Consider the following 22,263-nt stretch of genomic DNA (forward strand, 5'->3'; position numbering starts at 1 on the left):
AGAATGCTGCTACTGTGCTAGGCACTACATGAGACCCACCATTAAATGATTAGTCCGTACTGCTACCAATTTTCAATCAAACATTATACATATATGGTCCTTAGTAAAACCCCATTGTCTGCAACCATAAGGAGACCAGAGTAAATCAATAATTTATATGATTATAACCGCTCATGGAAAGCAGGCAACAGGTATAACCAATAGCCCAAGAAGGATAGCTGGAGGTATACCTTGGCAATGCTCATACATATCACTGCGAGGAGACCGTAATTGGTTTAATAGTGCAAAGTGGTCATAACCACTCACAGAGTGTATAGATAAACATGACCAATATGATCCAACAGTACAAAGACCATGATTAAATCAGAGGGCAATTTTGTAAGATTTAGATCCACAGTCAAATAATTAGTGATGTATGGCTCATTAACCTCCTTGCCGGTCTAAAAAATCTGGCAAGGAGTCAGCGCCGCACTTTTTATTTATTTATTTATTTTTTAAATCATGTAGCGAGCCCAGGGCTGAGCGGCGGCATCCCCCCACCCACTCCGATCGCCTTCGGCGATCAGAGTATGCAGGAAATCCCGTTGAGAATGGGATTTCCTGCAGGCCTTCCCCGGTCGCCATGGCGACGGGGCGGGATGACATCACTGACGTCATGGACGTCACAGGGAATCCCGAACCACCCCTCAGCGCTGCCTGGCACTGATTTGGCCAGGCTGCGCAGGGGTCTGGGGCGGGGGGAGGGGGCGTAATGGCGAATCGGCGGCGAGCGCGTACTACACGCAGCTAGCAAAGTGCTAGCTGCGTGTAGGAAAAAAAAATTATGCAAACCGGCCCAGCGGGGCCTGAGAAATCCTCCTGCGCAGGTTACCCCGAGCTGAGCTCGGGATAACCGGCAAGGAGGTTAAGAGCTTTCTGCTTACTTCCTCTCCAGGAAACAGGATTACTGAGTAGAGGAAGTGGGATAAAAAATTTCAAATTGACTGCAATGGCAATAAAAACACTTTTTTTTTTTTTTTTATAGTGAGGAAAAGGGTTAGCTTGGCAACAGTGTTTTTTTTTTTTTTTTTTTTTTTTTTATGGCTAATGGTGTCTTAATTGAAATTATTTCCATCAATTCTTTTACTAGGTCGCCATAGAAAGTAAGTCTATCTTGTGTCGCTTTAGGTAGCAATAAAACCTAGCATGATCTAACCCCTCCCTTTTCTGCCCAAAACTATAATAAAAATTTTAGCTAGTGTTGTGCTTTTAATGAATTTAGGGGATGCAGTTTTGGACTCTGCATTCCTTAAATGGAATCGCTCTGAAAATCGCAGTAGGCCCTGTGGAATCGCTGCCCTAGGTTTCAATTAGCCTAGTCTGCCCCAGGCCTTATGTTTATTTTATTTATATAAATTTACTTCCATGATTTCACCTTTTCATCCCAGCATTTGGCTACACCTGAGGCGTTTGCCAGGAACCCTTCTCGTGTATGGGAGTTTTATCATTACCGGAGGGAGGTCATGCTGACAAAAAGTCCAAACCCAGCACATCTGGCCATTGCAGAATGTGAATCCCGACTCCGCAAACAGGGGAGGAAGGTGGTGGTGATTACACAGAACATTGATGAGCTTCATCGCAAGGCTGGGACGCGCAATCTCTTTGAAATACATGGTAAGACCAATGTTTGGATTTCATATTGTCCCTCTGTATCATTTTATTTGTACATAGTTTTTTTGTTTTGATTGAGTCGTCACAGCCAATATTATTACCTGTTAATTGTGGTTAACCATCTACTCTTGATAATATGTGCAGGTTGTGTTGTGTCCATAAAGCAAGACCCATAATGCATAATTTCATGGCCGTGGGCAGAGCCATTCAAATCAATTACCGTATATACTCGCATACAAGCCGAATTTTTGACCCCCAAAAAGGGGGTCAAAAGTTGGGGGGTCGGCTTGTATGCGAGTCTTCCCTGGTGGTATAGTGGTGGGTGGTGGGTGTTCCGCGCCCCGCTCCCCCCCCCCTCCCCGCTCCCCCCGCGGCCGCCGCTGCTATTACCTGCAGGCAGTGGCCGCTTCCTAATCCGCGTTCCTCTTCTTAAACTTTTCAGCGTGTATCACAGCAGCGCGCCCGGCGCTGCTGCTGTGACGATGCAGGGGCAGGAAAGAGCGGTTCCCTTGGTAACGGCGATACAGATCGCCGTTATAGGGAGCCGCGCTCTTTCCTGCACTCTGCATCGTCACAGCAGCAGCGCCGGGCGCGCTGCTGTGATACACGCTGAAAAGTTTAAGAAGAGGAACGCGGATTAGGAAGCGGCCGCTGCCTGCAGGTAATAGCAGCGGCGGGGAGGGAGCCGGGAGTACTACCTACCTATGCTGGGCACTATACTGGCTAAACTGGGCACTATACTGGCTAAACTGGGCACTATACTGGCTAAACTGGGCACTATATTGGCTAAACTGGGCACTATATTGGCTAAACTGGGCACTATATTGGCTAAACTGGGCACTATACTAGCTAAACTGGGGCACTATACTGGCTAAACTGGGCACTATACTAGCTAAACTGGGCACTATACTGGCTAAACTGGGCACTATACTAGCTAAACTGGGCACTATACTAGCTAAACTGGGCACTATACTGGCTAAACTGGGCACTATACTGGCTAAACTGGGCACTATACTAGCTAAACTGGGCACTATACTGGCTAAACTGGGCACTATACTGGCTAAACTGGGCACTATACTAACTAAACTGGGCACTATACTGGCTAAACTGGGCACTTTACTAGCCATACTGGGGCACTATACTAGCTAAACTGGGCACTATACTAGCTAAACTGAGGCACTACCTACCCATACTGGGCGCTATACTGGGCACTATACTGGCTATACTGGGCACTTTACTAGCTATACTGGGCACTATACTAGCTATACTGGACACTACCTACCTATACTGGGCACTATACTAGCTATACTGGGACACACTGGGGGGCTGCACCAATCCAGCATTTCCTACCCCCGGCTTATATGGGGGTCAATCATTTTTCCCAGTTTTTTCAGGGAAAAGTTGGGGGGTCGGCTTATATGCGGGTCGGCTTATATGCGAGTATATACGGTATATACCTTTATACTGTTGTGAGGTATTCATGGTTTTACATTTTCTACTTTATAGCACACTTATAATTTAAGTTCAGTAGTTCTGAATGTACGCCTGGCTTACACGAGTATAAAGGTTTCTTGTTTTTTTTTTTTTTTTTTTTTTTTTTTGCATGGTTCCACCCAGTGTCCTGAAGCAATACATTGTGGGTCTTACTATGATGTCCACTGGAAGTGATGGCCAGCAAGCACCTACTGTATTAGGAAGGCAATACTGTACTTTTCAGTGCTTTAACTACAGAGCTTCTGTGCTATTCTTGGTCTAGTACAAAAAATTGTAGTGGATTTGGTTCTCCATAAGTAAACTATGGTGTTCTGTAACAATGCAGAATATATCAGTAAATTAGCTATTGGTGCTCTTTTGACATTACAGTGCAGTAAATCATTTGAAAGTGTATACAATTTAGGGGAAATAATATTAATGAAGTGAATGTTAAAGTTTATAACTATATTTTTAAAATGCATTTTTCTTTAATTTAGGTAGTCTGTTTAAAACCCGATGCAACACTTGTGGCAGTGTGAAGGAAAATTACAAGAGCCCCATATGTCCAGCTCTTGAAGGAAAAGGGTAATATTTTCTTCTCCATTTTTAAGAATGCTTCCTGTTTCTAAGGTCGGACTAGAGAACATTTTTGATAAGTGTGAAGCTGGAATGATCTAGGCTTGTGCCACCATTACACTTGGTGCTGTGCCCAGACACCACATGTAATAGTAAAAATGCCATGCGTACTGCACTACATATTTTTGTCTACTACTACTACTACTACTACTACTACTACTACTACTACTACTTCTACATATTTGTGTCTACTACTACTGATAATACTACTACTACTACATATTTGTGTCTTCTACTACTACTACTACTACATATTTTTGTCCGTAAGTGTATGGCCTTCTTCAAAATACCCTCATACAAACCAGAATGAACAGGGTTGCCATGCTCTATGTAGTATCTGTTACTGGTAGCTGGCACCAGAGTAAGCATATGCTCCTGCACATACAGTTAGGGCCATAACTATTTGGACAGAGACAACTAATTCTCCAATTTGGGTTTTGTACATTACCACAATGAATTTAAAATGAAACAACTCAGATGCAGTTGAAGTGCAAACTTTCAGCTCTAAAGCAGATCTGAACTGAGAACTCATCTCTGCTCTAAAAGATACACAACAGCATAATAACCTTTAAGCAAAAAACATTTCTGTGTTACAGCTGATACAAATCCTAAACTCAATCTGCCCTGTTTCTACTTCCTGATTCATGGAAGCAGGCATATTGTTAACAGCCTGTGCTTTCAAATGAGCTTATCTCCCATCTCTGCCATAGGCAGTCATGTGACACGGAGAGAGATCAAATTACAACTTGTGATCAGACACAAATGAGGGGGAATTAAACAGGCTGAACTCTCTAAATACATACAGGGGGCATTACTCCATGTTTTCCTTTTGTTCTTTGCAAAAGTTCAGGTCCATTTCAAATTGAGTAGAGTGAACAAAACAATTGCATAAAAATGTGAGACAAATAAAGCATTCTTTTTAACCCAATCCCTGAATTTTTAGGGGCTCAAAAGTAATTCGACAAATGAAATAACTGGCCGATTTGCTTAATTTTCTTTTTTTTTTTTTTTGGCATACACAGCTAGCACTTTGCTAGCTGCGTGTACTTCCCGATCGCCGCCGCTCTGCGCTGATTCGCCGATACCCCCCACCCCAGACCCCTTGCGCAGCCTGGCCTATCAGCGCCAGGCAGCGCTAAGGGGTGGATCAGGACTCCCGATGACGTCACAACGTCGATGACTATCGAAGCCAAACAGGAATACCCGTTCTGAACGGGATTTCCTGTTTGCACTGATTGCCTGAGGCGATCGGATGGGGGTGGGGGGATGCCGCTGCACAGCGGCTATCATGTAGCTAGCGCTAAGCTAGCTACATGATTACAAAAAAAATAAAATTAAAGTGCTGCGCTGCCCCCTGGCGGTTTTAATAGACCGCCAGGGAGGTTAAGTCAGTGTCCATCTGTATCATGAAACGGTACCCAATCAGTTTGACTGCCATATATTCTCAAGTATAAAGCTGACCCCCCCCCCCCCCCCAACTTTTACCTAAAACACTGGAAAAAGATTTTGACTCGAGTATAAGCCGAGGGTAGGAAATGGTGCAGTGCAGGTGGAATTTTAATGATGGCCGTGTGTTTCCTGTAAATAAATAGAAAACTAAAGTGCTGGGCAAGAGAGATAACCATTATGTAGCCATATAACCATTAACTTGGGGAGGTCAGTTGAATACACATTTAAAAGTCTGGGTCAATGCAGATTCTTTGGTCTCACTCTAGCAACTCAGAGCTTGCAGCAGTCCTTCAAAAACACAGATAACTCACATAGCTGTGGATTCAGCACCGTACCTGGTGCAATGCACATGGCTAGTCATCTCTCCATAGAACGTTTGCTGTCCCCCTCTCCCATCCTCCACCGTCCCTGCATATGGTGATCACATACAATAGTGTAACCCCCCCCCCCCCCCAACCAGTTTATCTCCACCATAGGCACAGCGCCCCCACACGCTTGTGGCATGTGTCTCCTCCCGGTATGGTGTGGCGTGTATCTCGCCACCCCCTTCATATAGCAATCGGGGGGGCAGGCCTTAGCGTATGCACAATGGCTGAGTGTTTCTCACTGCTGCATTGGAATCCATCTCCTGTCACTCCAGTCTCCTTGCAAGGTTATCTGCAACGGTGCACGTCATGACAGACGCCACTAGAGGGCGTCATTGCAAGGAGACGGGAGTGACAGGAGTCAGATCCTAATGCAGCGGTGAGAAAAAAAAACACTTACCGTTGTGCATATGCCAAGGCCCGCCCCCGATCAAGTTGCAACATAGACCCAGACCTCAGAAGGATTCCCGGCGGTGCGGATCGGGTGATTTTATGCATGCACCGATCACCATAAGCATGGGGGGGGGGGGGCAAGACACATGCCACTCCATGCCGGGTCCAGGAGGAGACACATGCCACTCCATGCCAGGAGGAGACACGTGCCACTCCATGCCACAAGATGGGAGGGGGGACAATACAGAAATTACCGCACAGCTCCACTGTGCCTATGCTGAGGATACACTGGTGGGGGGGTTTGTTGCACTTTTGTATGTGATTCGAGTATTAGCCGAGACCCCCACTTTTGGGCCATTTTTTTGAGACCCAAAAACTTGGTTTATACTCTAGTATATACAGTACATTTAGCTGGATTTGAGCTGGATTTGAGCAGACAGTATTCTCACTTCAGAATTAATTTGGCTGCTTCAGCCCTGTGTCAAATCATCAATAAACACTATAGTCCCAGTGCCACTTGCAACCATGCACTCTCAAGCAATCACACTGCCTCCACCATGTTTTACGGATCATTTGGTATGCACGGGATATTGAGCTATTCTACACCTTCTCAATACTTTTATTTCATGCCATCATTCTGGTAGAGGTTGATCTTGGTTTCATCTGTCCAAAGAATATTTTTTCCAGAACTGTGCTGACTTTTTTTTTTTTTTTTTTTTTTTTTAGATGTACTTTAGCAAAGTCCAATCTAGCTTTTCTATTCTTCAGGCTCATGAGTGGCTTGCACCTTGCAATGCATCCACTGTATTTACTTTCATGCAGTCTTCTTTTTATGGTACACTTAAATATAAATATGCCAACACCCTGGAGAATGTTGTTCACTTGGTTGGTTGTTGTGAAGGGGTTTCTCTTAACCATGGAAATGATTCTGCTATCATCCACCACTGTTGTCTGAGGTGGACAGCCAGGTCTTTTTATGTTGCTGAGTTCAACAGTGCTTCTTTCACAGGATGCACCAAACTGTAGATTTTGCCACTTGTAATACTGTAGAAATTTCTTGGGTGGTTTTTTTCTGTTTTTGCAGCCTTAGGATAATGTCTTTCACCTGTTCACAGCAAAATCTTCCACATGCAAGCACCACACCTTAAATCGACTCCAGGCCTTTTATCTGTGAAATTGTTAATGACATAACGACGAACTTGCCAACACCATGAAATGGCCTTTGAGTCAATTGTCCAATTACTTTTTAGCCCCTGAAATTAAGTGATTGTGTAAAAACAATGCTTTAGTTGCCTCACATTTTTATGAAATTGTTTTGTTCACCACACTGAATTAAAGCTGCAAGTCTGCTCTTCCACTGCATCTGAGTTGTTTCATTTGAAGTTCATTGTGGTAATGTACAGAACTAAAATTAGAAGAAAAAAAAAGTTGTCTCTGGCCAAATATTTATGGACCTAATTGTATTTTCTGAGCCCTGCAGTGTTCTGTGCGTTCCATAACTGGCACCTGTCACATGTTGAAGAAGCAGTATTGCCTTCATAAAACATATAGTGATTGTTGGTCATCAAATCCAGCATATGTCCTAAAGTTAGTACGTGAAGCCATATAAATCATCCTTTATATCTTTGTAGCCCCAGCATGAATCTGGAATTGCTGGTGTCTAACACACACACACACACACACACACACACACACACACACACACACACACACACACACACACACACACACACACACACACACACACACACACACACACACACACACACACACACACACACACACACACACACACACACACACACACACACACACACACACACACACACACACACACACACACACACACACACACACACACACACACACACACACACACACACACACACACACACACACACACACACACACTTTTTTTTTTTTGCAGTGCTTTCTCTAAAACACATTTTAGTGGCCCACAAAGCCAAATACTGGTGGTTCTCTTTACCTTCACTAGATACCCTGTATTAGGAAAGTATAAGTAATTTTGTTGGTTAGCTGAATAATTACAGTTCACTTTGTTTTATATGACTCGGCACTTTTTCATCAAACTAAAGTACATGACTGCAGTAGCACAACCGCTAATTAAATAAGCTTTCGGATCCTCTGTGGTCTGATATTCCCCTGGAAAGGGTGCAAAATATTGCCATGGTGCCACCTAACAGCAAACAATGATTAATCAGTCTAGGCTGGAGAATCTTAGTAATGCTAGCCTTCACACTAATACTTTATACAACAGTGACACATTTTCAACTGCACTTTTCAGACTGCATCTAACAATTCACAAACTGTTCTTCAATGAGGCTCTCAATCTATGTACATATTTCTTTGTTTCTTTTAGTGCCCCTGAACCCGATGTCACTGATGCCGCTATTCCAGTAGAGAATTTACCAAGGTTAGTATATTTATATAATATTTTTTTTTAACCATTTAAGGACGACGCTAATTGAAATCTACGCCCTGCTTTGATGCTGATGTGACTGCCAGGGTGTAGATTTCAACTCATCGATGTCGCATTGCTATCTTCCCGCTGAAACTCACTCGCTCTGCCATCTCTATAACGGCAGAGTCCTGTGAGCAAGTCAGGAGCTGATTTAATTGGCTCCTGAACCTGTCTATCAACGTAAGCAACTCCCATTGGCTGGGGAGGATCGGGATTGCGCATGACGTCAGACGTCATGCCCAATCGTCACCATAGTGATGACTGAAGCTTATTGGGGAGGCTGCGGCACAATGGTGGCTAGCCTAGTGCTAGCTACAAGCTTTACAAAAAGTTTAATCCAAAAAATCCCTCCCGCGGACGCAGCCTCAGAAACTGCGTACCGCCAGGGAGGTTAAGTGAAATTACTGAAAGGATAATTTAGGTGGTTCCCTTTATATTACATAGAAATGGTAAGATTGGATTCATGTTTTATTTGCAAACAGGTGTGAAGAAAATGGCTGCAATGGTCTACTTCGGCCTAATGTAGTGTGGTTTGGTGAGACCTTGGATCCCAACCTTCTAGAAGAAGTTGAGAAAGAGTTGGAAATCTGTGACCTATGCCTGGTTGTAAGTGATACTACAAATGTAATAAATATTGGTTGAGCTAATACTTCATCCAGTAAAGAACCAAGGTGTTCCAACAACTAAGCTAATGAAGGTGCCGAACAATGTTATTAGCCAGTAAAGGATATTGAATTGGGGGGAAAACACTGAAATTCCAGGAGTCTCCAAGTACAGTAGTATAGACTATTGTTTCTCAACATTTAATTGGTATGTACTCCTTTTGGAAAACTGTGCTCATCAAGTACTCCCTGGTATTGTAAAAAAGATCTTAGTACCCCTTTGGACAGGTATATTTAATGGTAATACATGGTATTTGTAGTGGCGTAGCTAAGAAGCTTTGGGCCTCAGTGCAAGTTTTACATTGGGCACTCCAAGCATTGTATACATATTGATTCATATGGCACAACGAAATCTGCCAACGAAATCCACAGTATGAGAGGTGTAAGCAGAAGGGGGGGGGGGGGGGGAACAGTTTAATGATTACCACTATTCAAAGCATATTTAGAAGTGATCATTACTAGCATAGCAACATTCAGCACTTGCCGACCGCCCACAGCCGATGGGCGGCGGCAAAGTGGACGCCGAAAGGACCGCAATACGCCCAAGGGCTGGGGGAGCGATCGCGTCATTGATGACGCGCGCTTCCCCGGCAACTGGCTACGACAACCCGCCGGCCGTTCGGAAGCGCCGGCGGGTTGTTAACCCCGCGATCGCCGCATACAAAGTGTATAATACACTTTGTAATGTATACAGGCTGCCTCCTGCCCTGGTGGTCCGAGGGTCCACCAGGGCAGGCTGCAGCCACCCTAGTCTGCACCCAAACACACTGATCTGCCCCCTGATCGCCCACAGCACCCCTCAGACCCGCCCATGCCCCAGACCACTGTTTGCACTCAATCACCCCCCTCATCACCCATCAATCACTCCCTGTCACTATCTGTCAACGCTATTTTTTTTTTATTCCCTAAACTGCCCCCTGCTCCCTCCTGATCACTCCCCCACCCCTCAGATTCTCCCCAGACCCCCCCCCCCGGTGTACTGTATGCATCTATCCCCCCGATCACCTGTCAATCACCCCCTGTCACTGCCACCCATCAATCAGCCCCTAACCTGCCCCTTGCGGGCAATCTGATCACCCACCCACACCATCAGATCGCCCACAGACCCGCCGTCTGATCACCTCCCAAGTGCATTGTTTACATCTGTTCTCTCCTCTAAACACCCACTAATTACCCATCAATCACCCCCTGTCACTGTTACCCATCAGATTAGACCCTAATCTGCCCCTTGCGGGCACCCAATCAACCGCCCACACGCTCAGATTGCCCACAGACCCCCCCCCTTATCAATTCGCCAGTGCATTATTTACATCTGTTCTTCCCTGTAATAACCCACTGATCACCTGTCAATCACCCATCAATCACCCCCTGTCACTGCCACCCATCAATCAGCCCCTAACCTGCCCCTTGCGGGCAATCTGATCACCCACCCACACCATCAGATCGCCTGCAGACCCGCCATCAGATCACCTCCCAAGTGCATTGTTTACATCTGTTCTAAACATCTACTCTAAACACTCCCTAATTACCCATCAATCGCCCCCTGTCACCACCTGTCACTGCTACCCATCAGATTAGACCCCTATCTGCCCCTAGGGCACCCAATCACCCGCCCACACCCTCAGAACGCCCTCAGACCCCAGCCCTGATCACCTCGCCAGTGCATTGCTTGCATCTATTCCCCTCACTAATCACACATTGAGACACCCTTCAATCACCTCCTGTCACCCCCTAGCACACCTACCCATCAGATCAGGCCCTAATTTGCCCCGTGTGGGCTCATGATCACTCGGCCAAACCTTCCGATCACCTCCCCAGTGCATTGATTGCATCTATTTTCCCCTCTAACCACCCCCTGAGACACCCATCAATCACCTCCTGTCACCCCCCCCCCCCCCCCCCAGCACTCCTATCCGTCAGATCAGGCCCAATACAACCTGTCATCTAAAAGGCCACCCTGCTTATGACTGGTTCCACATAATTCGCCCCCTCATAGACCCTGTCATCAAAATTTGCAGATGCTTATACCCCTGAACAGTCATTTTGAGACATTTGGTTTCCAGACTCCTCACAGTTTTGGGCCCGTAAAATGCCAGGGCAGTATAGGAACCCCACAAGTGACACCTTTTTAGAAAAAAGACACCCCAAGGTATTCTGTTAGGTGTATGACGAGTTCATAGAAGATTTTATTTTTTGTCAAAAGTTGGCAGAAATTGATTTTTAATGTTTTTTCACAAAGTGTCATTTTTCACTAACTTGTGACAAAAAATAATAAAATCTTCTGTGAACTCACCATACTCCTAATGGAATACCTTAGGGTGTTTTCTTTCTAAAATGGGGTCATTTGTGGGGTTCCTATACTGACCTAGCATTTTAGGGGCCCTAAACCATGAGGAGTAGTCTTGAAACCAAATGTCGCAAAATGACCTGTGAAATCCTAAAGGTACTCATTGGACTTTGGGCCCCTTAGCGCAGTTGGGGTGCAAAAAAGTGCCACACGTGGTATCGCCGTACTCAGTAGTATAATGTGTTTTGGGATGCATTTTTACACATACCCATGCTGAGTGGGAGAAATATCTCTGTAAATGGACAATTGTGTGTGTAAAAAAAAAAAAAAAATTGTTATTTACAGAGGTATTTCTCCCACCCAGCATGGGTATGTGTAAAAATACACCCGAAAACACATTATACTACTTCTCCTGAGTACGGCAACACCACATGTGTGGCACTTTTTTGCAGCCTAACTGCGCTAAGGGGCTCAAAGTCCAATGAGCACCTTTAGGCTTTACAGGGATGCTTACAATTTAACACCCCCCAAAATGCCAGGACAGTAAACACCCCACAAATGACCCCATTTTGTAAAGTAGACACTTCAAGGTATTCAGAGAGGAGCATAGTGAGTCCGTGGCATTTTTTTTTTGTCGCAAGTTAGAAGAAATGGAAACTTTTTTTTTTGTCACAAAGTGTCATTTTCCACTAACTTGTGACAAAAAATAAAATCTTCTATGAACTCACCATGCCTCTCAGTGAATACTTTGGGATATCTTCTTTCCAAAATGGGGTCATTTGGGGGGTATTTATACTATCCTGGAATTTTAGCACCTCATGAAACATGACAGGTGGTCAGAAAAGTCAGAGATGCTTCAAAATGGGAAAATTCACTTTTGGCACCATAGTTTGTAAACGCTATAACTTTTACCCAAACCAATAAATATACACTGAATGGATTTTTTTTTATCAAAGACATGTAGCAAAATAAATTTGGACAAAAATGTATTCAGAAATTTTACTTTGAAAAATGTGTAGAGCTGTACAGAGGCGCCAGTAGGATAAAAGTCACTAAAACGTTAAAAACGTTCGGGATGCGGTGGTGGACCAGCCAACCCAAAACAGACACAGATACTGTTGATTCAAGTAATAATTTATTTATATACTCCAAAGACAAGTTGCAACGCGTTTCATGGGCAAAATCCCGCTTCCTCAGGCAATAAACAACTGGAGTGATACACAGCACGGAGTCCAAAATACGCTTGGCACCTCTGCACAATACTTTTTGTAGGACTTTTAAGTGCCACAGTGGCACTCATACCTCATCCTTTCCACCTACCCCCTAACTGGCACCAGACTGTGGTAGGAACATTAGATTGTTAAAGAAAACCTGAACTGAAAATTAAAAGTCAAAATAAGCATACACAAGTCATACTTACCTTCCATGTAGTCTACTCCTCAGTGTCTTTCTCCTGTCCCGCGTCCTGTTTGTTCACTGAGATCAAGGGAATTTTGGGTCCTCCATTTTGAAAATGGCCATCACCCATAACAGCTTACTGGTCAGCACACAGTTAAACTGTAACATCGCCCACTTGAGCCATAGGAAAACATGGACATTACCTGGTACATCAGTTTTCCTCTCAGCTTGCCTGACAGCAACTGATATTTTATTGACAGCAACTGATATATTTCAGATCTGACAAAATATTGTCAGAACTGGAAGGGATTATTGTCAGAAGAAAATGGTGAGCTTCTGAGAGGAACTGATGGCAAGGTAACTATGTAATGTTGATTTGAAGTTACCTCATGTGTTTATTTTAAATATTTTTACTCAGTACAGGTTCTCTTTAAGTCTTTTGAAGGTCATTGATTTTTACAATTAATTTGTAAAGCACTGTGTAATATATTGATGCTGCAAATACAGGAAGTGATTCAATAAAATGTGTTTGCAGGTTGGAACGTCATCAGTTGTTTATCCTGCTGCCATGTTTGCACCGCAAGTGGCTGCCCGAGGAGTACCTGTTGCCGAGTTCAACATGGAAAACACACCAGCAACCATGGGATTTACGTAAGATTTGTTTGCATTTATAATACAGTGTATTAGTACTTTTATGTGACATGTGTACACTCAAAAAAATGCAACAGTGTAGCATGTGGACAGTGGGGCATGCCTGGCTCCGGAATCAGGAAGCCCATAGTTATACAGGAACCTCAGGGATTTTTAAAGCAGCAGTACAGGAATCAAGTAAATTCCATTTGTATCTTGGTGTGTTTTGGTGTCTATTTAGTATTGTTGTTTAATACACATTTAACTGTCGACAGTTTCAATTCTGACAAAGAATTCCAACCAGTACAATGTTTAGGATGATGGTGCATAAATGTATGGTTACCATAATCAATTCTGTGTAAACTAGTATTATTTAGTATTTATATAGCCCTGACATCTTCTGCAGCGCTTTACAGCAGTTGTGTTCATAAGTTTTTTACATACCCTGACAGAATTTGATTTCTTAAAGCGGACCTGAGGTCAGAACTTCCTCTCTGCTCTAAAAGATAGTCAACAGCATAATAACCTTTAAAGAAAAACATTTCTTTGTTACAGCTAATACAAATCCTGAAATACATCTGCACTGTTTCTACTTCCTGCTTTCATGGCAGCAGACATATTGTTTAACATACTGTTTTTTCAAATGTGCTTATCTGCCATCTCTGCCATGGCAGTCAGGTGACACTGGAGAGATCAAATTACAATTTGTGATTAGACACAAATGAGGGGGAATTAGACAGACTAAACTCTAAACACATACAGGGTTCATTTCTCTTAGGGTTGGCTGAAGCTATTTATTGTCAAACAACTGTGGTTAATATTTTTTAAAGAGTAACTGTCAGGCTGCAAAAGCTAATTTAAACCTCTATTCTCATGTGCTAAACAGTTTAGAAGGAAGCCAAAAAGGCAATACTGAAGTTAAAAATCTCTCTTACTTTGATGTTTGCTGAACAGCAAGGCTCTTTATTCCCAAGCTCCTAAGGAGGCCGGCAGGCCGCATAACAGATACTGCAAAGCATTCTGGGGCTGCTTCTTCTCCCCAGTGCACTCCCTTGGTCCTCCCCTTCATTTCCCTATCCTGCCCTAAGGCTGCTTTCACAGTGGGAAGTTACAGGCTCATATTACAACAGCTTGTAACTTGCAGCCCAGCTCACAACACTGAAAAATCAATGTGCAGTTCACAGGGCACATGTTCCGTTAGAGTATAATGCAGGAGTCCGCTATTGTTCCTAGCTACACGGCTAATTAATATTCACTGCACAGTAGTGTTGTCCGGATCATGAACCATTAGGATCTTTGATCCTGATCTTTTTTGTGAGTCGAATCATCAGGAAGCAGGGTAAGAGAGGATATTACATCACAATTGGCTTCATACAAGACAGACAAACATGGAACCTGCCATGAGCTGTAAGGAGCATCATTCTCTGCAAATACTATATAAAAATTATGTGAAATCCAAACGTGGACAGTGAAATGCATATGTAATGTAAGTACAGCCAATATTTAGCTACTGATATGTGTTTTTTTTCTCTGAGACCCTATACCTAACAGCTCCTCTTTAAATCATAATAACTACACAAACTACCCAAATTACCCTGATCAGAAGTTTACATATCCCAGTTCTTAAAGAGGAACTCCAGTGAAAATTGTGTAGTAAAAAAAGTGCTTCATTTTTACAATAATTATGTATAAATGATTTAGTCAGTGTGTGCAGATTGTAAAATCTTTCCTCTCCCTGATTTACATTCTGACATTTACCACATGGTGACATTTTTACTGCTGGCAGGTGATGTCAGTGGAAGGAGATGCTGCTTGCTTTTTTGGCAGTTGGAAACAGCTGTAAACAGCTATTTCTCACAATGCAATGAGGTTCACAGACAGGAAATTGCCAGGAAAATGGTCCTCTCAGTCTCCTGTGGGAGGGGCTTCACCACAATATCAGCCATACAGAGCCCCCTGATGATCCATTTGTGAAAAGGAATAGATTTCTCATGTAAAATGGGGTATCAGCTACTGATTGGAATGAAGTTCAATTCTTGGTCTTGGTTTCTCTTTAATGCCATATAATATAACATCAATGACAGCTTGAAGTCTTTTGTGGTAGGTGGATGAGGCTCTTTATCTTCAGACAGTAGAGCTACAAATTTTTCCTGCCAAAAAGCCTCAAGTTCCCATAAATTATTGGTCTGTTTTGCATGAATATTGAGGTTAGGAGACTGAAATGGCCACTCCAGAACCTTCCCTTTATGTTGCTGTAGCCAATGACAGGTCAATTTAGCTTTATGTTTTGAATCATTGTCATGACGGAATGTCCTAGTATTTCCCGTTCTCCGCTTCCTGGCTGATGAGTGCACATTTTCCTCCAGTATTTACTGATAACTAACTACATCAATTCTGACAAAATTTCCTGTGCTTTTGTAGCTTACACATCCCCAAAACATCAGCAATCCACGACCACGTTTGACAGCAGGAATTGTGTACCTTTCATTATAGGCCTTGTTGACTACACTCCAAATGTAGCATGGTTGTGGACAAAAGTTAAATTTTAGTCTCATTACTCCAAATGACTTTGTGCCAGAAGGTTTGAGGCTTGTCTCTGTGGTGTTTTTGCATATTGTAAGTGGGAAATTTTGTGGCATTTGCGTAGTAATCACTTTCTTCTAGCAACCTGACCATGCAGCCCATCTTTCTTCAAGTGCATCCTTATTGTGCATCTTTAAATTGCCACACCACATTTTTTTTGTCCTGTATTTCACCTGAAGTTATTTGTGTGATTTTTTTTTTCTTGCATCCTGATCAATTTTCCCAGCAATTGTGGCTGAAATTTCAGTAGGTCTACCTGACTGTGGTCTGGTTTTTAACAGAACTCATAATTTTCCACTTCTTAATTAGAGTTTGAACACTGCATTCTCAATTCCTTGAATGTTTTCTTATATCCCTTTTCTGTTTTATAGAGATCAACTACCTTTTCACACAGACCCTTTGACATTTAGTTTGCGTTCTCCATGACTTAAAATTTTAAAAAAACAGTCAATGCAGCACTGAATGAAAGATGAAAGGGTCTGTCAGGAGTCCATAAACTGATTGACCTTTTATACACGCCCACTAATTACAAACAAACAGAACACAAGTGAAGATAGTTTGTGTCAAGTTGTGTACATGTTAGCAGGACAAATCATCCGGGTATGTTCAGGATCATTTGGATAGTTTGTTTGGTGAATATGATTTAAAAAGATTTAACACCGTTGTTTGGCAATAAATGGCTTCAGTCAACACTAACCATAAGTGAAAGAAAAGCTCCTGACCATAAGACGCACCTAGGTTTAGAGGACAAAAACCAGGGGAAAAAATATATACTAAACCTGGTGCATCCATGGTGAAGGGGCATCTTGTGGATTATGCCCCCTTAGTACCTTATGCCCTCTTGTAACTCTTGTGTCTCCCTGTGTCCTCTCTTCCCCATGTGTCCACCTCTGTCCGCCTTGTGTCCTCATGTATGCTCCTTTGTGCCCCCCTTGTTTCCACCTCTAAGCCCATTTGTGTCCTCCTCTGCATGGGTGCACAGTACAGGGAGCCCCCGACATTGCGGCGGGTTGGACTTCATATTGGTAGGCATTCACAAGTCAGGCACTCCCTGCATTTGGACTATAAGACGCAGTGACTTTTTCCCCCACTTTTGGGGGGAAAAGGTGAGTCTTATAGTCCAAAAATGTATAGATTTATATTATACATATATTTCTGCTTCTATGAAAGCAGTAAGTAGACACATTGCAGATTTACTGCGTGATTTGTATCAGTTGTACCAAAGAAATGCTTTTTGTATGCAGTAGCTTATCTTTTAGAGCAGAGAGGAAGTTCTGAGTTCAGTTCCGCTTTAATTAGAAGTCTGTTTAATGTAAAAAAAAAAAAATCCAAACCACAAAAACCCTCTTTTGCCAGATTAACTTCCGTTAAATGCATCTTTATTTTCTATTTTTCCCCCTTTAGGTTCCACTTCCAGGGACCTTGTGGAACAACATTGCCTCCTGCAATAGCTCGCCATGAAACAGAACTTATCTCTTGAACATAACTTTGTCATTGTCAGTCATGCAACTGATGAACTCTCAACTTGCTGTTTGGACAAAACCAATGATTATCAGCAAGCTGTCCAAATGTTCTGAGAATCAGATGTTTATCCCACTTCAGGCTTTCTGGTGTCCTCAGAATATTGTCTACTTGCACTATGAAAATCATTTTGCGCCAAATAATAGACAAAGAAGCAGTCACCAAAATATTGTACCTTGGTCGACCATTAAATATTGTGCGACTTTCTAACACTGCTTTTTGTGTGGAGGTTGCATGTCTGGATTTCTTTATATGGTGCAAATGACTATGATGCGCAGGATTCAATAGTAGCCAATCAGAAACTGGCATTTGTTTGTTTGCAACGTGCTATCTGGTTGCTAAGGATTTTGCACACAATTTTTCTGAACATCATATTATTAAGGAGAAAGTCATCCCAGCAGCATAGAGTAGTCCTGGGTAGAAGTCAGGGGAGGTACTTGTTTGCCATATTGAGAAAATTCCTTTTTGATTGTGGAGTCCAGTCTTCCTGCAAATGTTGGTCATGCTTATGTTACACTTCCTCTTGCACACTGTGTTGTGCCTTAGACCCTACTGACATTGAGTTCCATTGGAATCTATCACAGTCACATCTGATTAAAGGTACGCACGCCACTCCTCTCCTCCCAGGATCTTATAATATGCTGCTGGGTGGAGTTTGTTAAAGACTGAAATGATCTGTTGTTAATGGCCATACACACTACTGGAATGTTGTACTTTTCTGGATCACTCTCTGGGACACATTTAATCTTTCGAGTTTTGAATTTGCATGTATAGACCATTTTATATATAAATAAGTAATTGCTGCTGAATGATGACTGTTACCAGCATTGGAATCCACTTCATAAGATACCATGAAATGCATCAGGTATTTCAGGTATATGGATTTCAGTTATTTGGGTAAATCTAGTGCAAATTTTCAATACCTGGGCTTGTTATTGTATAGCCAAATAAAAATAATAAAACGTATTAAGTTTTGAAACAAATTAGGCTTTAACATGTTCAAATAGCTTTCTGTGTATCCTGCTGACGTATAGGCACCATTATTTTACATAGTTATTTGTGTTGAAAAAAGACATACGTCCATTGAGTTCAACCAGAGAACAAAGTACAACACCAACACCAGCCTACTCCCTCACATATCCCTGTTGATCCAGAGGAAGGCGAAAAACCCTTACAAGGCATGGTCCAATTAGCCCCAAAAGGGAAAAAAATTCCTTCCTAATTCCAGATGGCAATCAGATAAAATGCCTGGATCAACATCATTAGGCATTACCTAGTAATTGTAGCCATGGATGTCTTTCAATGCAAGGAAAGCATCTAAGCTCCCTTTAAATGCAGGTGAAGAGTTTGCCATAACTACTCCCTGTGGCAATGCATTCCACATCTTAATCACTTACTGTAAAGAACCCTTTCCTAAATAAATGGCTGAAACGTTTTTCCTGAATGCGCAGATCATGTCCTCTAGTCCTTTGAGAAGGGCTAGGGACAACAAGCTAATCCGCCAAGCTTTTATATTGCCCTCTGATGTATTTATACATGTTAATTAGATCCCCTCTAAGACGTCTTTTCTCTAGACAAAATAAACCCAGTTTATCTAACCTTTCTTGGTAAGTGAGACCTTCCATCCCACATATCAATTTTGTTGCTCGTCTCTGCACCTGCTCTAAAACTGCAATATCTTTTTTGTAATGAACTGAATTCCATATTCCAGATTTGGCCTTACTAGATAGTTAAACGGGCAATATTATGCTAGCATCTCAAGTTTTTATTTCCCTTTGAATGCATCCCAAAATTTTGTTAGCTTTAGCTGCAGCGGCTTGGCATTGAGTACCATTATTTAACTTGTTGTCGATGAGTACTCCTAAGTCCTTCTCCAAGTTTGATGTTCCCAACTGTATTCCATTTATTTTGTATGGTGCTAGACCATTGGTACGACCAAAATGCATGACTTTACATTTTTCAACATTGAACTTCATCTGCCATTTATGCACCCATATAGCCATCCCATCCAGATCCTGTTGCAATATGTCCCCATCTTCCTGAGAGTTGATGATTCTGCACAATTTTGTATCATCTGCAAAAATAGCAACATTGCTCACTACTGCATCTACTAGGTCATTAATAAATTGAAGAGCACTGGACCCAGTACGGACCCCTGTGGGACCCCACTGCTAACAGTCTCCCATTTTGAGTATGATCCATTGACCACAACTTTTCTGTCCATTAGCCAGTTCCCTATCCATGCACACAGACTCTTCCCCAGTCCTTGCATCTTCGACTTTTGCACCAGACTTTTGTGGGGAACAGTGTCGAAGGCCTTTGCAAAGTCCAAGTATATCACATCTACAGCATTCCCAATATCTACATTAGCATTCACTACCTCATAAAAGCTGAGCATGTTAGTCAAACAGGACCTGTCTTTAGTAAACCCATGTTGATGCTGAGAAATAAGATTAGTTTCTACTATGAAGTCATGTATAGTATCTCTTAGTAACCCCTTAAATAGTTTGCATACAATTGATGTTAAGCTTACAGGTCTATAATTTCCTGGATCTGATTTTTTGCCCTTCTTAAATAATGGGAAACCGTGGGCTGTACGCCAATCCACTGCATTTACTAGAAGCAGTTCCAGTTTGGTCAGATGGGCATGCTGGGGCAGAGTGATTGGTCTGTCACCTGAAACCACACCTCTTGGATGAATCGTAGCCTGTCAGGATGCATGACTATTGATTTGGGAGAGGGTAGTGAGCAAAAATGCTGTAAGATTTTGTTGAGGGTTTGTGAATTGGTGTAGCACATATGCTAGTTTTTTTTTTTTTTTTTTTAAATTTTGTTTTAACTATAAAAAGTTTTAATGCCCACATTGATCTAAAGTAGTTGATGCTGTGCTGTTTTTTAACTGGCATCATTGCCTCCTAACAGCAGCCATTTTTCCATGTCAAAATATGGGCTGATGCACACAAGCTTTTTTTTTAAATGATAGAGATTGTAAAAGCTCTTGCTAATGCAATTCTATGGGGGAGTTTCTCGAAATCACATCGCTCCAGTGGGAACACTCACATAGGATAACATTAGCAAGAGCTTTTAAAATCACAAAGCGCTTAGAAAAGCTCTTGTAGTGAAATAAGTATGGCAGCATTCATATACTTCTCACTTCATTTGTCCTTTAAAGTTGTGTTCCCCAACCCTGTCCTCAGGGCCCACCAACAGTACATGTTTTTGCAGAAAACCACAAACATGCACAGGTAGGGTAATAAATGTCTCGGCAGAGCTTTGGATTTCCACAAAACATGCACTGTTGGTGGGCCTGGAGGACAGGGTTGGGAAACACTACTTTAAAGAGAATCTGTATTGTTAAAATCGCACAAAAGTAAACATACCAGTGTGTTAGGGGACATCTCCTATTACCCTCTGTCACAATTTCGCTGCTCCCCGCCGCATTTAAAGTGGTTAAAAACAGTTTTAAAAAGTTTGTTTATAAACAAACAAAATGGCCACCAAACAGGAAGTAGGTTGATGTACAGTATGTCCACACATAGAAAATACATCCATACACAAGCAGGCTGTATACAGCCTTCCTTTTTAATCTCAAGAGATCATTTGTGTGCTTCTTTCCCCCTGCAGCTATCTTCCACTGAAGTGTCAGGCTGTTTTTTTCCTGCAGAGTGCAGACAGCTGTGCCTGTATGTAATTCCTCTGTATGTGAAAGCCCAGCCAGCTCAGAGGAGGATTTATCCAGCTTGTAAAAGAGAATAGAGCAGAGAGAAGCTGCACTAATCTAAATAACACACAGGCAGTGTGCAGAGAGGGGCCTGGAGGGGGGAGATGCATCACAGAACCACAACACTGAAGAACTTGGCAGCCTTCCAGACACAGGCTGACAAGTCTGACAAGAGAGAGATAAGTTGATTTATTACAGAGATGGTGATAGTAGAACGTGCTGCAGTAAGCCAGAGCACATTAAAATAGATTTTGGAACTTGTAAGATGGAAGAAAACCGGATGAAATTTTTGTTACGGAGTCTCTTTAAAAGAATTCTGGAGTGTTAAAGGGGCACTATGGCGAAAATGATGCTGTTCCATTATGCCCACCATCACTTATTTAATATGCAGCTTTGAGAAAAGAATAATCGGCACTGGATGCGTCTGGCAGCCTATGGTGGGGGGCTGGTGGTCAACTCACTGTGCCTCCGGAAAAAGAGATCCACTCAGCAACCAAAAGAAGCAAAGTCCGGGCACCAATAGAGTTGCAAAAACCACCACTTTATTTCATCCCACCAAACAAATACATGTCACGGATGGTCTGACAGCCGTTTCGCAATTTACTTGCTTCCTCAGAGACTCTGAGGAAGGTCTCTGAGGAAGCAAGTAAATTGCGAAAAGGCTGTCAGACCATCCGTGACATGTATTTGTTTGGTGGGATGAAATAAAGTGGTGGTTTTTGCAACTCTATTGGTGCCCGGACTTTGCTTCTTTTGGTTGCTGACTTATTTAATATGGACAGCATTCATTTCACCATAGTGCTTGTGTTAAAATAAAAATGGTTCCTAACACCAATTCTACTCTCCTACACAACTGAGCTGCGTCATTAAATCAGCTGTTCCTGATAAGATGCGAAGGGCTGAGCTGTTCCCTTTTCTCTGCTAAACTGGTAGCAGTAACTCTGCTACAGCTAATTTATAACACGGCTCACACACACTACAGAGCCATGCTGTTGCTTTTCACATGTAACTAG

General features: G+C 42.6%; 1 protein-coding gene across 3 annotated transcripts in view; it reads left to right on the plus strand.

Moving 5' to 3' along the window:
* The window catches only part of SIRT5 (sirtuin 5), a 40,107-nt gene extending 21,595 nt beyond the window's left edge, over positions 1–18,512 (plus strand). For all 3 annotated transcript variants that reach the window (XM_068236920.1, XM_068236919.1, XM_068236921.1), the window contains exons 4-9: positions 1,428–1,653; positions 3,621–3,708; positions 8,347–8,400; positions 8,931–9,054; positions 13,331–13,446; positions 17,413–18,512. In XM_068236920.1, the coding sequence (XP_068093021.1) occupies positions 1,428–1,653; positions 3,621–3,708; positions 8,347–8,400; positions 8,931–9,054; positions 13,331–13,446; positions 17,413–17,488 (684 nt within the window). In that variant the 3' untranslated portion in view covers positions 17,489–18,512. The remainder of the gene's footprint in view (positions 1–1,427; positions 1,654–3,620; positions 3,709–8,346; positions 8,401–8,930; positions 9,055–13,330; positions 13,447–17,412) is intronic.
* Positions 18,513–22,263: the final 3,751 nt, after the last annotated feature.

Source organism: Hyperolius riggenbachi, chromosome 5 (assembly GCF_040937935.1).
Source record: "Hyperolius riggenbachi isolate aHypRig1 chromosome 5, aHypRig1.pri, whole genome shotgun sequence".
In the NCBI taxonomy this organism is placed as follows: Eukaryota; Metazoa; Chordata; class Amphibia; order Anura; family Hyperoliidae; genus Hyperolius; species Hyperolius riggenbachi.